The sequence below is a fragment of the Silurus meridionalis genome, chromosome 27 (assembly GCF_014805685.1).
Source record: "Silurus meridionalis isolate SWU-2019-XX chromosome 27, ASM1480568v1, whole genome shotgun sequence".
Lineage (NCBI taxonomy): Eukaryota > Metazoa > Chordata > Actinopteri > Siluriformes > Siluridae > Silurus > Silurus meridionalis.
In genome coordinates, this window is record NC_060910.1 from 16317260 (window position 1) to 16333818 (window position 16559).

The 16559-nt window shown below is 38.0% G+C and overlaps 1 protein-coding gene across 1 annotated transcript in view; it reads left to right on the top strand.

The window, feature by feature from the left end:
* Positions 1–16559, top strand: part of trpm3 (transient receptor potential cation channel, subfamily M, member 3) — a 165041-nt gene that overhangs the window by 92169 nt on the left and 56313 nt on the right. The window contains 6 exon segments of the mRNA XM_046841693.1: positions 5691–5770; positions 7006–7074; positions 7076–7205; positions 7324–7537; positions 8379–8503; positions 10404–10575. Of these exon segments, the coding sequence (XP_046697649.1) occupies positions 5691–5770; positions 7006–7074; positions 7076–7205; positions 7324–7537; positions 8379–8503; positions 10404–10575 (790 nt within the window).

Genomic DNA, 16559 nt, shown 5'->3' on the forward strand with positions numbered 1-16559 from the left:
AGCTCTATAGCTGTAGATCTTCCACACACTTCCGACCGAATGTAATGCAGCTCTCCATGGTGCTGGATTTCATTGTTACGCTGGAACATATTTGGGACTCCTAGTTCAAAGGGAAAATGTCAGGCATCTTATATGACTGTGCTAACAGTTTGCTGAAGAACCACATATGCCTTAAGGTGTCCAAATACTTTAGTTCATAAAGAGTTATCACATGGTTTTGCCATGTTTTTTTAAATCACGTTTCATGTTTAACGTCCACGTTTTATTTTATTTATTTATTTATTTTTTTAACCTTTCGTTTGAGCCCTTTGAGTACAACCTTTCCATCCTCCCACATATCCAGTGGCACAGAACTGTTACTAGAAGGTGATGAAGGTAGGTTTGTGAGTAGGAGAGATGTTGAAAGCAAGAAAGGCAAGGAGAGAATATGAGGTGGAAAAACACAACCATGCCACAAAAATGTCTTAAGTAAAGCAGTTCTGAAGGAAATGTGAAGAAAACCAGATTAAACCAGTTTGATGATGGCAGGTTGATTGATAATTCTTACAAATACATCATTTTTGAAATAATAAGGTATAGATGTGAAAGAGATACTTAGAAAAAAAGGTAGCGTGGTGGGAAAAATGCATGGAGAGAGGGAGATAACAGGATGCTGTCCATCACTTGCAGCACAGTAACAGCGCAGCTCTATCTAAACGGCGCTAGTGAGAGAATCGATCGATGAGTGCGATTGGGATCGGGCTGTGGGACATTAAACTAGCAGCGCCGTTGATCTGTTCGTATCGACAGGTCTGTTTCTCAACGCTCTGCTCTCCTGCTGAGCCTCCACGTGGCCCTGATTAGCCTGCTTGTTCCTCAGATGAGGATTTTGCACGTGTCATCTACGCTAAACTCACGTGCCTCGCCGCGTCCACTCGGCTGGTTAGGCTCTAGGTTTGCAGGCCTAATCCAATTCCAAATCAGATCCAATCAATGGACTCCTTCCATGCAACTGAAACAAAGTGTATATAAAAAATATACATACATTCTGTATATAAAGAAATATCATGCAGCACAAATAAAATCCTATAAAACTTCAAGAAAAACTTTCTTTTATGTTTTCAAAGTTACTGGAACTAATAAATGTTTTTTATTTTTTTGAAGAACAAAACTATACTGCAAATTGGGTTGAAATCTTGAGCGTGTGCCCGCACACCAACACACAACCTAATAAGATGCAGTTTCACTGCTTCTCTGTACTTTGCTAACTAGGCTTAATAAGCAAGAGAACAAATTACAAGTAGAAACTATCACCTAATATCTCCTAGATTTATTGGACCAGACCAGGGCTATGGGAGTAATGAGGCTTCGATTTACTGAATATAGAGTACAAAGTAAAAAGTGTGGAAACCTAGGTTTTTTATGTTTTTTGAGAAACACATGCATGAACTATATATAAAGATTGACTTTGACCAAATGAATCTATAAATGTCCAGATGTTTCAACTTTTTTTTTTACATTGAAAAAATGTTCTATTAGCATAAATAATACAGTCGCCTTTCCACACTCTTGTCATCTGGACAGTTCGTTTCTGGAAACATTTAGCTGAAGTACTTTGCTGTACCTCTTAAAAAACATGCCAAAGTTGTTCTTCACAAGAGTTTTCTTTACGATTCGGTCCACCCCAGAGCAGTTCAATAGGATTTATGTGCAGTGAATGGGCAGGCCATCTCATTATAGATAACACTCCGGTTGACTGTTTGCTCGAAATTGCTTGGTGTTGAAATATGAAATGGTTGCCATGTTGGTTTTCCTTTCCTCTATGTTTAACTGTGAGGGTGAGGCAATCTGGTTACATCTTCTCTCCTGTTCTTTGTCTTACATAAGTTCTTTTGTTGGAACCAAAACGTCATATATGGACTCATCTGTCCAGAGAACATTCTTTCACTCGTTCGCTGTCCAATTCTTGTGTGTTTTTGTCTTTAACCAAGTTTGTTGCATTGAAAGAGACATGCATGTGTTTGAAAAAAAAACACTTTGAGTGACATTGTTGAATGATATACGGCTCGTATAAAAAAATCCCCTACATATATGCATCCCCACACAAAATCTAATTTCAGGTCAGTAATTAATAGGCAAAGTGTTCCAGTGCAGTTTGCTTATTCCCTTGATTAAACAGACGTGACTCCTCAGGTAACAGCCGACGTGTTTGAACAGGGAAATCAGCACAATGTCCTGGACGCCGGGCCGCACTGCAGTCTGTGTCTTTTCTTTACCGCAGGAAATAAGCAGTAAAGGATGAGTTGGAATTCTAGTAAATAGCTAAATAGGGATCCTCGGCTCCGGTTATTAGGCAGGTGGCCATAATGTTATGCCTGATCGGTGTATACAGTGGCAAGCAATTGGTGGGCATTTGTTTTTTTTGCGACTTCTAGAGACTTCTCCTGGTTGGGGGTCGAGTGATTGAACAAAATATGAAGACACTTGCTCAAAAGACTAGAGTGCAGTAAAAAACAGTAGAGCACATATAATCCGTCTTCTGATTTGTTCTCAAAAGTGGAATGCTAGTGTCTTGTGTAGCATGCGCAAAAACAATTTACGGCAGTCTAGCGATACGGATCCTTTAGCGTTTTATCTACAATTGATCGTTTATGAAGAAATCGATTTAATGAATAAATAAATATCTTTTTTAAATGCAGACATCTGTTCAAGTTCAAATAAGTAGAACAGTTAAGTGGAACAAATCTTTAGAAAATCAAATATTCAATGTAAAACACACCCACACATAGATACACACATCTGGATTGCCCAAATGGGGTCTAAGAAATGTAAAATATTTAATTAAAATTTTCCATTCAGTTAAGTTTATTTAATCAATTTAATAATTTTGACTCAATTTATTTAAAATTAGGTCAGGGAACCAACCCCAGCCATTAGGGTTGCACAAGCCTTAGTGCCAGGCCCAAACCCGGATAAATGGGGAGGGTTGCGTTAGGAAAAACATGTGCCAAATCAAACATGCGGATGGTCGGCTGTGGCAACCCCTAATGGGAGAAGCCGAAAGAAAGTTTTTTAATTGATTTATTTTACTAAAAAAGTGTATTTATTTCAAGATAATCTTTAGGAAAGAATTATATTCGTACCAATCGGACAGTGTCAACTACTAATATAAATACCCGAAACTGGCGTAAATATTTTCTATGTATGTCAGACGGGAAGTAGACTCTAAAAATTGTGTTGCCTATAAGGATCGAGTAGGCACGTGCACCACCCGCTGAGAAAACAGTTACCATGGCAACCGGGAGAAGGAACGGAGAATGGAACTTACGGAAAAAAACGTTGCGGCCTTTTTTGCGATGCAATACTGGTGTCCAATCAGCATCGGTGGTCCTACAAACCACGCCCCCTTGAGAAGGGCTTTTTTTTTTTTGACTTAGTCTTGGGCAGGGACTTAAATCTAGACGAAAGGAATCTTTGCTACTTGACTGACAGCCAGAAAAGCAGAACAAACAGGTCATTTGTGTGTGTGTGTGTGTGTGTGTGTGTGTGTGTGTGTGTGTGTGTGTGTGTGTGTGTGTGTGTACATTTTTTTTATTAAGAAGTACTGGATGGCGACTGTTTTGCTGCCTCCATGTAATGCTATTATAGTCCTCTGTTTATAGAATAATTTCAGGCTGAGTGTGTGAGGGGAGTGTCAAGCCTGCATTAGCATCAACCTCTCATTCTTTGTGTGTTTTGGAGAGAGGGAAAGCAGATAGGAAAGAAAGAGAGAGAGAGAGAGAGAGAGAGAGAGAGAGAGAGAGAGAGAGAGACAGAGGGTGTAAAATCAGTTGTTGCAGTGCAAAACATTTTGCTGCTGATTTAATGGGGAATATGATGATTTCTTTTTTTGTAGGAAAATATGGGACGGGAAAACACTGTGTGTACATGTCGTGAAGATTTTGCACTAAAAAGACAAAATGTCTTCATAATTATGTTAAAAAAAAAAAGAACAAAGTATTTGACTAATAAGAAAAAGCTGAAATATTTCTTTTGAGATTGAGGTTAGATATAGAGGTTAGATCTCTGTCAAGTTAAACATACTCATCTTCTGGATGGAGCTCTTGTCAATTAGAGACCACCCTGTGCAGCTGGGGATGGTTCTGCATGATTCGCTTGAAGATCTATGAAGTTACTGAGCAACTCAAGAACTATGAGAATAGATTTGGACTGTATTTCATATCAACAGTCTGCTACAATGACTCAGGACCACAGTTTGCATAAACAAGGTTCAATGTCATAGTTCAAAGTTCTCTTGTTGTTTGTTTTGGTGAGTTTTTATTAAAGCTTATTTTCATGGTTGAAACTGTTGCCTCCTTTTGTTGCTTGCTTTTTCTGCTCACCATGGTTGGAAAAGAGTAGTTATTTGAGTAAGCCTTCCTGTCAGCTTCAGGCATTTTGACATGCTTTTTGACGTCTCTCAGGAAAAGAATGTTTTCGCACGTAGAACTGCAGCACACTGTAGGTTTTCGTTGTTTTTCACACCGTTCCCCACAACTCTGGAGACTGACGTATGTGGGAATCCCAGTGGATTCCAATGTTTGGCATCTAGATTATGGCTAGTAATAGTTTCTTTAAAAAGGTTCAACATGTGAGCAGTATAATGTAAGACAAATAATCCAATTCAAAGCTGCTCAATTTCAGCCTGGAATTGTCCAATCACTTGCGTTTTTTGGCCAATCATTTGGATTTAGGTCATTTCTTTAGCTGAAGGCAATTCTTTTGGCCGGAGACTAGCAACCGTATAAATGCACTGTATACCTAACCATCTGATTATATATAACAGTATACATTAAAAATAGACATTAAGCTACCGATTCGATACGACCCAAGACTACACAGTGAGATTGAAAAAATCTTGATAGACTATATTTTGCTTAAATTGTGTTTGGTGAAAAAAAAAATTTGTGTAGTTTTTTTGTCTTGGTATCTTTTGTCAAACCGTGATGCTGTTCAACACTTCTGACAGGAAAATCTATTTCAATTAACACTATTTCAATTCTATTAACAATATGAAAAGCTTTGCTATACTCTGGATCTATCTTTTTATACATTTCTTTTTGTTTTACTGCCACCCACATCCCCACACATACACACGCTCTTGTTTCTCGGACGATATCCAGCATTCCTGTTGTGTTAACACATCTCGCTGTCACAGCACATGAACGCTGCTGCTGCTTCTTTCATAAACTCTGTCACAAGCCATCTCGTTCACTTCAGGACTTACTTTTGTGTGTGTTCAAGCTGGCGTGTGCACACCGGGTTTGCTGGCGATCTGCTGATTCGGCGCCCCAGGGTTTCCCGGTGCAACTCAGGAGACCAGGTTTTTATAAGACCTGGGGTTTTGACCGTGGGAAGTTTGGGGTCAGGGAGGAGTGACCTGAACACTGAATCCTTTAAAGCATAGTCCTCATTTGGAGTTGTTCGTGGTGGATTAATAGATATATTTTGGATTATGATTTTTGGGAGATTTCGAGACTTGTTTGTTGTTGGATTTGTGATCCTGCTATAGGCACTGGTTTGGATTCTCAGGGTAGTTTTGCCTTGTATAGTACTTTGCATTGATTGACATTTTTCGCTATGTCAATCAATTTTAAAATATGAGTTTTCGACACTTAGAGGTCTTTTGCTTGGTGTGCTTGACCCTCAAACTCATTTCTTTGTCTCCTCAGGCTCAGAAATCGTGGATCGAGAGAGCCTTCAGCAAGAGAGAATGCGTGCACATCATCGTCAGCGCCAAAGACCCCCATAGGTAAGAATCCTAATTTTACATCCTTAAGAGTGGTTTGAAACATTTGTTTTTTTGAATAAAATATTTTGCCTTGTATTGCATAGCCAATCTGGGAGATGATATAAAACATTGCTGGAGATGGAAAGGAACAGGTAATGACCTGCAATCTTAGGTGAACTGTATTTCCAGAGTAGCGTTGGAAGATGTCGTAAAGTTGTGTGAAGTTCCATAGTGATCAAAAGCCTACTAAAGACACCAAAAATCTAAGAGCACTGCTGTCTTTCGCTTGCGAGTTTGTTCTTGGCAAGAATATCATTTCCAGGAAGACTATGCATTATTTTATCATTATTTTTCTTATTTAATTTGAATCTGCACATAACATACTGCACATATACCCTGATATTAGTGTTAGAGAGAAACCCCTCCCCCCCACCCTGATTTCATCTCTATATTAAAGAGTCTCTCCAGTTGACTGCAGTTGATCCTAATTAAGGACAGACTTTTGTGTGATAGTCACTTTCCAAACACTAAGTGTACTCACTTTAAAAGCTCTGTGTTATAATTTTTAAGAAAAAAAAAACCCGGTAAGCTAATATGACAGGAGTACAGACAGGTCAAATGGAGCTTTTTAATGGGCAGTCAGTCTGAATGAGCAATTATAAATGAAATCATGGTGGAACGGTGGTGCATTGGTGTATTCAGTGATGGTGGTTCAAACCTGAGCCCGAATTTGTTGTATATATACTGTATATTTATATATAGATTTTAGGTTGCTTTCTGGGTTCCGAAAAAGGTTTCCGTAAGTGGGTTGACTAAACTCAGTTGCTTTCACTTCCTGTATAAAATATCATGAACCATGCATTTATCCTCAGGATGGGGGCAAAATTTGGCGAGTAGTGTGGGTGCAGAGGTGAGATCATGTTGTATCCAGCGAGTATTGTCATCATGGAGCACCCAGCTTTTTGCAAAAATTGCAGACGTGGTAACAGACGTTGTCAGAATAGCACCAGTTGCACATCTCCCGATGTTCACAAAACAATGTCTTTTGGTACACAGACGTATGAAGGTCGGTGCTCCCTGTGACTGTGCGTGCAGCCTTGTGCTGCCATCTGTTGGCGTGTTTCAAAACTAGAAACAAAACTTTTGAACCTCGCACAGCTGTACATATTGCGTGTTGTAAGGAATCAGTTGTAATATACCAGTAATAATACCAATCTGTGGAAAAAATTTCTTAGTAGTGAGTTTTTCCTGGCCAGGTGCTGTTGTGGCCGCCTCATTGGCCAGCACGTGGGCCTGCCCCCCAGCATCTCATCTAATCAGAATGATAGATCGGAGCGCACTGAAGAGCGACAGCTTGTCTGAAAAATGGTCCATCAGCAAGCACACGCAGCTGAGTCCCACCGACGCATTCGGCACCATCGAGTTCCAGGGAGGAGGACACTCCAACAAAGCCATGGTACCTGAACACACTGCACACACATTCACACACATGATTGTTGTGTGGTTCAATGTAAGCAGGAGAATGACCCATAAATAAAGCTATATAATTTGCTTTGTGCTTTGTGATTGGTCAGTACGTGCGTGTGTCGTACGACACCAAAGCTGACCTGCTGCTGCACCTCATGACTAAAGAGTGGCAGCTAGAGCTTCCCAAACTGCTCATCTCTGTACACGGCGGCTTGCAGAACTTCGAGTTGCAACCCAAGCTCAAGCAGGTGTTTGGCAAGGGGCTTATCAAAGCCGCCATGACCACCGGAGCTTGGATCTTCACGGGCGGAGTAAACACCGGTGTGTACATGTCGTCTGCATATATAAATAATACATTCTAAATAACAAATATAATATAGCACTTCCAGTGCAGCTGCACATGTAAAAACAAACAGTATGTGGCGTCAGTGATTTGCCTCTAAGAGGCTGCTCTCATAACGATAGTGGACTGGAAGCCGGAAAAACTATCCTTGTATTTTGTCGATCGACGATTGTTAAAGCAATCACCTATCAGTGCCTCGACCTCTATTAATAACTGAGGGAAATTTTAGTTTAAAAGCCAACCTCTATTATCAAATACAGATATGATGTGAGTTTAAAATTAGTCAATGGCATTGTTCAAAGGGTCGTTCTAAATGTAGGGGGCCGTAGTTTGGGGACTCCGGTATAGCCTGCTATTCAGGTGGTTATAAAAGTGAGCTGTGGGATTGCTTAATAGCTCTGAATGAAATTTAATTGCAGTCTCTGAATGTCATTCGAGGAACATTTAGTTAAAGGCTTCTAAGAAAATTACTGTAAAAATCTTTGTAAATGCGTGGACCAAGGGCCAAGGTGGATTAAGCTGTTTGAGCATGGATTAAAGTGTAATCAGGACGCATTCTGTATGAAATATAAATAGAGTAAGAAGTCCAGGGGTGGAACTGGATCTAACCTGACTCCTCATATAATAATTCAACCACCACAACACATTCTTAACACATTTATCCAACTTGAAACACACCAATGTGTCTGCACCCCCTAGACTTGCTCAGGTCTGACTTCAACCCTATGGCTTTTTGTTCTCCAGCAAGGTATACTGGAGTCAATTACTTGTACAGTTTTGTAATAGCAAAATAAATTTTCTTTCGCCTTTGATTTGCAGGGGTTATCAGACATGTAGGTGATGCTCTGAAAGACCATGCCTCCAAATCCCGGGGGAAAATCTGCACTATCGGCATTGCCCCCTGGGGCATAGTGGAAAACCAGGAAGATCTTGTTGGCAAAGACGTATGTATTCAACATTTACTGACATAAGTCTTTTTTTTCTGACATTACATACACAAAAATTGGAATCTGTGAACTACATGCAGATGCATACCCTTATTCTGAATACGTGTAACTTTCCTCACAGGAATAGTTATATAGCTTGAATATGGCCCATATGGACCAGGTATATAATATATTTTACGAAGGTAGACTCCTAGCATAGTAGTACAACTTTTTAGCGCAGTTTTTAAAAAGGAAAAAGAAAGAATATCAATAATAAAAAAAAAAATAATGTTAAATAATAGGACAATCCTATATTTTTTACACACATCAGTTAGTTGAACGATTTACTCATACTTCTATGAACTATCTTAGTCACACAGGCTCGAAAAAGAATCGCACACTTCTCTTTTATTTATGACTGCCCACTTTTACTAACTCTCTTCATATCTTATTCTCTCACTTCGTTCACAGTTTTCTCGTGGTCGGCTGTCATACTGTTAGAAAAAGAAATGAAAGAAAAAGGGGACAGCTAATATTACCGTTAAAAATATATATATATATTACTTCATTTTATAATTAATAATAATATTTTTATTAATACATTTCATTATTTCAACATAAAACAATTCCCTATAAGTTTTTTGGTGTATATATATATATATATATATATATATATATATATATATATATATATATATATATATATATATATATATATATATATATATTTTTTTTTTTTTCTGTTATTGGTTTGTTCCCTATTGTGTTCTGTTCCATGTTTTTGCACTATGCTAAAGCAATTACGATTATTTACTACACTGTGACGTACTAATAATCACACCTTTTGCACTTTTCAAAATCACTTCTTATAATTCTAACAATTCAGGCACCACTTTTACTCACTCCTAACCTCTCAGACACCACCTTTAATCATTAGTCATGTTATCATTAGTCAAGCGTTTGTCATTAGTCAAGCGTGATCATGTTAAGTCAATTGATTAGCCATTAAACAGCGTCTTTCATCTCTCCAAACAGCTTCACTTGATATTGTACCCTCTAGGCCCACAGTAAATTCCCCGATATGACAAACACTGCCTTTATATTGGATTTTGTTTTGTGTTGTTCTACATTGTACATTGTCATGTTACATTGTTTCTATTCCCTGACTTCGATCTTGCCCTGGAGTTTTGTTTGTTACCCTATTGTGATCACCTGTTCTATGTTTAATCTGTGATTTTTTGTGTCTATTTTGTTTACTTGTATTTGCAGATTCTCATGAAAGTGCATCAAGTGTTGTTCAGAGAACATTGGAAACAATGTGAATTCATTTGCATTTATTTGTGAACGTTCTGTAACCATACATTTGTAATCTTTGAATGTTTCGGTGTTAAAAACTAAAGAAAAAACATATTAGTCTTATTTCCCCGTTTCCATGCCTGTGCCTAAGCTCTGATTATGGTCAATCCTCTTTTCAATATTGCTTGCCCATGCTTTGACCCACACTACGGACCACGACGATGAGGATGATCATTATACATGCTAATTAGGCACATCTCGAGCAAATGTACACGACACATTACACACCATGTAACACGTTTTCCACCATCCACAATCACCAAAAATTATAATAATAATTACTCAGCACCTTTAGTCCTCATCTGGCAACCCCGTTCACCTTAAAATATAGTTACAACGCATTTGACAGCTTTTTATATATCCACTAATATCACATTGTAGAGCATCTTTAGGAGCCTAGAAGACCTTTAATCATAATGTGCAATCAGCCAGATTCTATAGGACTAGGTGTCAAATGATCAGACTGTATAGTACATGTAATCACTCAACAGTTTATTGTGTGTGTGTGTGTTTGTGTGTGTGTGTGTGTGTGTGTGTGTGTGTGTGTGTGTGTGTGTTTTAGGTGGTGCGGCCATACCAGACCATGTCGAATCCCCTGAGTAAGCTGACCGTCCTGAACAGCCTGCACTCGCACTTCATCTTGGCCGACAATGGCACCACGGGCAAGTATGGTGCCGAGGTTAAGCTTCGCCGCCAGCTGGAGAAACACATCTCTCTGCAAAAGATCAACACACGTGAGTCTCGGCCCTGCTTATATCCCTGCTCATATCCTCTCACAAGACAGGGCATTTTTAATTGTAATGTATGTTGAGATTCCTCTCATTTCCTCCACATTTAGCTAATATTTGGAACCCATACACACACCTTTTATAGCTATTAGTCAATAGTGAACAAATAAAATATTGAGAAATAATTTAGCACAGTATATCTAGGATGATTTGACCCAAATGGGAATCAGCTTGTCTTTCGGAGGTTTGTATATACCATTTACATGAAGGGGAGCAGGGGATCAAATCCAATAGCGCTCAACTTCCGCATATGAATTATTCAGTCCTCTTGGATTTAATCCAGGTGGGTGCAGGTTGTCTTGAAAGCAATCACTCCTACTCTATGGACCATAAAATCTGACCATGAATCGACTCAACTACAAACTGAAGGTCAGGGTTTTATCGTACTGTAAAAATATTGCAATATTTATTTTTTAACTGGTTATTGGGATCAATTATTCACCACTAAATCCGTGTTCTTACTCATTTGTATTTGTATTCAATATATTATCGATCTGGGCCCAAATTCTTGTTTTACACAGAGGTTTTTTTTAACCCTGTTGCTCCTAATTAATTATTTTTTGCTTTTTGGTTCCTGTACTCACAGTGTGAAACCAAGCCAAGCAGCAAATGAATCGAAGGTTATCAATTTCACTCTGCAAAATGGAATAATAAGTGTGAAAGCACCTTTGGATACACAAAGACCGTGATGCAGAATGCATAGAATCTTGAAACTCTGTTTTCAGGGTTCATGCTTGAAAATGGTGAGATGCTTTTGTTGGTTGAGTTCAGGTAGATGTTGATCAGGTGGATGCCAGGACATAGACATGATGCTGCTTTTTATATTTAATATTGCATGGTTTCAAAGGCCTTAAGGGCTTGAAAGTTGATGTTCTAGAGCTGTGGGTCTTTTACTGTATATTGACTATCATCATTTGGTTGATGGTTGTTGGGAGTTCTACTTTTATTGTCATTTCAACCATATATAACTGTTGCAGTATACAGTGAAATAAGACGATGTTTTTCCAAAACCTTGGTGCTACATAAAACAACATAGAGCTACATCACACAACACAGAGCTAAGGATTAAAGTAAGTTGCAACCTCATGCAAAGACACAAGATAAAATAGTGCAAACCAGAAAAGCTACTGTATAATACTGTATGCTATACAGTACAATGTACAAACTGTAAACAAGAGTGACTTGTAAACATATACACAACATGCAAAACAGCAACAGCAGCAATCGAGTAAGTGTGCAAAAACAGCATGTAAACAGTTATGATATGATATGGGTGGTGCTATAAATATAGCATGTTTATTGAATATTGAGTGTGTTTTTGAGTTGGATAGGGCCTCAAGGGCCACTGTTGGTCCCTTGAGCAAGGCCCTTCGATCCAAGGGTGCTGTATCATTGCTGACCCTGTGTTTTTACCCCCAAATTAGGACGTGTGACAAATGAATTATGTTGTAATGTATAAATGACAAGTAAAAGCCTTTAGACAAAGTCTGTTTCATTCTGGTGGGTTTTAAATTTGAATAAGGTTTGGGGGTTTTATTTTTAGCTAATAGTAATGCTGATATGGGGTTTATATGGTGTTATATGTACGTTCAATTTAATATGGTGTTAAGGGACTGTATGTTTGGTTTGGATGGATGGTTTGGCAAATAACAGCCAGGGCACTGCTCATAAGTTAGTAAGAATCGAATTGATGTCTGTCTGATCCACTTGAGAAAACAAGAAGTCATCATAAGAAACTAAAAAAGTGTGACTTGTGGACTTCCCTTTGTCATCCTATGCCTGGGATTAAAGAGGGGGCTGGGAAGGCAAAGGGACATCCAATTGTCATCAGCAGCATCAACATTCATACATGATAAATAATTAATAAAAAATGAATGAGATAAGATCTAAAATGAAAGCAGAACATGATCTACTACTAGATATGGAAAAAAGGAAGATCTCTCCAGGCTTCTTTTTTATGTCTAGACATTCAAATTTATGCAGAGGTTTCCCATGATGGAATTTTCAACGTTAATTTTGTGTTGTGAGAGGAAGCACAGCCTGTTTCAAATATTCATCTCAGTGCTTATGCATGCAGCCAGGTCAGGTTTATTCATTATTCAAATAAATGAACAAGTTCAACACAAAGATCGACATCGCCACATGCTGGTAATGTTTATTCTGAATGCATCTACAACAAATGCAGTAGAAATATGTACGTGGATGTTTCCTCCGGCACAGTGTATTACAGTATTATTAGAATAAATCTTGAAAAAAAAAAGTAATAAAACTTAAAAACAAAATGCATCCTCCTCAGCAACATTGTGTGTTCATCTTTCAAATAGTTGGCACACAGTTTTAGACATATACTGTTTACATTTACATTTGCGGTATTTAGCATACACCCGTGTCCAGAGCGATGTTGTATCTTTATTGTTGTATAATTAATGGTATTTTTATGGTATAATTTGAAATTTGTTGTTACACAACAAATCAGGTGGTCAATAAGAAGCTATTTAAAAGCTAGCAGGCCAATGAATGTGGGAGATGGAATCTTAGGGGCTAAGGCATTGGATTTGGGGTCTGAAAGTAATGAGTTCAATTCCCAGCCACACCAAGCTCCCATTCTTGGGCCCCTAAGTATAGTGTTTGCTCAGTTGTATGAATGAAATAAATGTAAGTCACTCTTGATATTGCCAAAATGCCATAGATTAATGTGGATGTTTTGCTTGCTGAGAACAGTATCATTGTGTTATTTATTCAATCTTTGATTTTACAATTTTGGGCATCAAAAAATAAATTATAAATCTTCTGAGACTTATTCTTGACTGTCATTTCCCTTGCTAAAGAACCAAGCACAACGTCCATCTTTAAATGCAATTTTATCTTTTACCTATTTCAAATGATTTCCAAGTTGTTCAGTTCTTAAATATTCCCTAAGGCCAGAAAGAAACCTGCAATTAAAAAATGAACGGGTATCGATTACCAAAAGACGAAGCGCAACGAAACTGCGCTGGACCACTTAACGCATACACCCGAGTCTATAACACACATTTTCTCTCAGAGTATATAAAATATAGCACAATTAAAAGTGTATTTGTTGCCCAAAGTGCATCTTTAACACACAGTAACGTCTACTCAGTGAATAACAGACATTTAAAACCAAAGACTGAATAGATTTGGTTGAAATAATCGAAACAGGTGAATACACAGCTGAATGAGGAGCTAACTCACCAACCATCCACTTTATACAAGCAACCTTTTCTTTGCTAGGAAAACCATTGTACATTTTTAAAATCCAATATGCTTTTAGTGTCTATGTGGTGTAAAAACACTCCACCACTCCATGTCAGTGAGATAATGCTACTCATAGTGGTATGAAAGCCACTTGTGAAAGACTCAAGAAGTATGAGCTGGTCCTCTTGTTTCAGCTCTTTTACACTCGATATACACTATATAGAAAGCCTGTGGACACATGACCATTAAATTCATTGCATTCCACATTGAGCCCTAATTTGCTCTTAAAATAACCTCCACTCTTCTAGGAAGATGTTCCACTATATTTTGGAGTGTGCAGCTACAAAGGTGTTAGTAAACGAAGGTACTGATGTAGGGGATGTAAGGAGGCCTGGGGTGCACTCAGTGTTCTATTTAATCGCAATAGGGTTGAGATCAGAGCTATATATATATATATATATATATATATATATATATATATATATATATATATATATATATATATAGTTGGCTGATTAAGTTGAACCCGAGCGCCGCCCCTCTTTAAAATAGTAAATGCACCTCTCATGTGGCTCAATTCAGCACCACGGACAGCTCTGGATTTTGGTTAAAAAAATGATAACCAAAAAATCTGAGCTGCTGGCAAGATCTGTTTTAATCCGAGTAGTTTGTTAGGTGTTGTCATATTGTATGCCAATAACGATGCCAAAATATTTGCACTACTTCTATGGCCGTTAGCCGTAAGGGTGCCAGGCTTTCTAGCCTAAAACCTGCTTAAAGGCTCTGAGTGATGGTGGCATCTGTTGCTCCCTTGGCTTTAGAGGACTATTTCTGGATATAATTTCCTGCCACCTCCTTTGAACGTCTTCTCAGCGGGTTATGGCATATTGGCGTAGTTCCCACTGTACCATATGGGGATAGCCTTCTGAATACTCTCTCTCTCTCTCTCTCTCTCTCTCTCTCTCTCTCTCTCTCTCTCTCTCTCTCTTTTTTCTTTCTCTCTCTCTCTTTCTCGCTTTCTCTCTTTGTGGCTCTAATATATAAATGCAAATTATCAACACATCTCTCCCAGTCTCTCTTTGTTTTTCCCCTACCCCCAATGCTGTGTTAAAAAGTAGACAAAGAAACAACTTGGAATATTGGATTAGATTTCCATCTCAATGTACTTTGGCACCAACCATTGATTTCTTCACCTGTAGCCTCAAGCAGGAATACTCCATAGAGTGGATGCCAGACACAAGGCACTATGCGTAAATATTTACACCTAGGGGCTATTTGGAACAACCAACCAACCTACTGGTGTTTTTTTTGTTTTTATTTTGCAAAGTGGGAGGAAAGTGGAGAACCTGGAGAAAACCTGGCAGTAACCTGGGCTGAGTCCATTAAAATTTTAGTTCCAAAACAAAGAGAACCTATGTAAATAAAGTCAATCAATGTAGGGTTTTTTTTTTAATTAGAGGAAAGATATGACAAAAGAGTTATGCCTTTATAGAGTGAAGAAAACATGTTATCCTCCTTGTTTGTCCTCTACCTAGTTGGTTTACAGCAGCACAGTGTTATTATTGCAAATGTAAGGAAAAAAAATGCTCTGTATTTTCTGTAGATCTTAAAATAGATTTGTCAATAGTATAATTTTAGGTTTAGAAGAATCCAAATTTTTTTATTAATTTTTTTTTATGATCCACCAAACTGCTGGAAAATATAAACTGAACCTTGCTTATTTTTGTCCTTGCAAACTTATTGTGGTCATCATTTTCTCTCTATTGAGTTGAACCTCAATATTTCTCCTACCTGTCTGTGGGGATAATGCAGCTAGACCTTTTAGAGATCTGTTTTTAATAATCCCACTATGTCTCTTTCTCATTTTCTATCTCACCAACCATCAGGAGCCTCGAATCTGAGAACATTATAAAAAATAATACACACAAAAAGCAAAATACCACAATAGTCTTCAATATTAAACAATCTATGGACATACAAATTGCTTTAGGGAAGATTTTCTCCAGATTCTCCAAGGCCCAAAGCTCTCGATCAGTTATTTGAAATTCACTTTCCTTCAATAAAGCACTCAAAATCTCTTTAGGAGCTAAGCCTCATTAATGTGCCTGTCTTAGTGATTAAACTGTAATAAAACTCTAGCCTTTAAAAACTTTTTTTTATTTTGGCGCCACTGTGGATTATTTGAAATGCTTAAATCCTTAATAAAACAATCAGACAGTTTACAAAATGATTAGTAGACATAAAGTGCATCTGGAATGTATTTGCCTGACTTTCGAATTTTGTTCTAAAATGGATTAAATTCATTATTTTTCTCAAAATCCTACAAACAATAACCGATAATGTAAACGTGAAAGAAGTTTGTTTGAAAAAAAAAAAAGAAAGAAAAAGAAAAGAAATCACATGTACAAGCACCTTTGGCCTCAAGTCTTTTTCAGTATTATGCTACAATCTCGACACCTATTTTTGGAGAGTTTCTCCCATTCTTTTTTGCAGAACCTCCCAAGCTCCATCAGTTTGCATGAAGAGCATCGGTGCACAGCCATTTTCAGATCTGTCCAGAGATGTTCAATAGGGTTCAAATCTGGGCTCTGGCTGGGCCACTCAAGGACATTCACAGAGTTGTCCTGTAGCCACTTCTTTGATGTCTTGGCTGTGTGCTTAGTTTTGTTGTTACTGTCGCCCCAGTCTAAGGTCCAGAGAAAACCGCTCTGAAA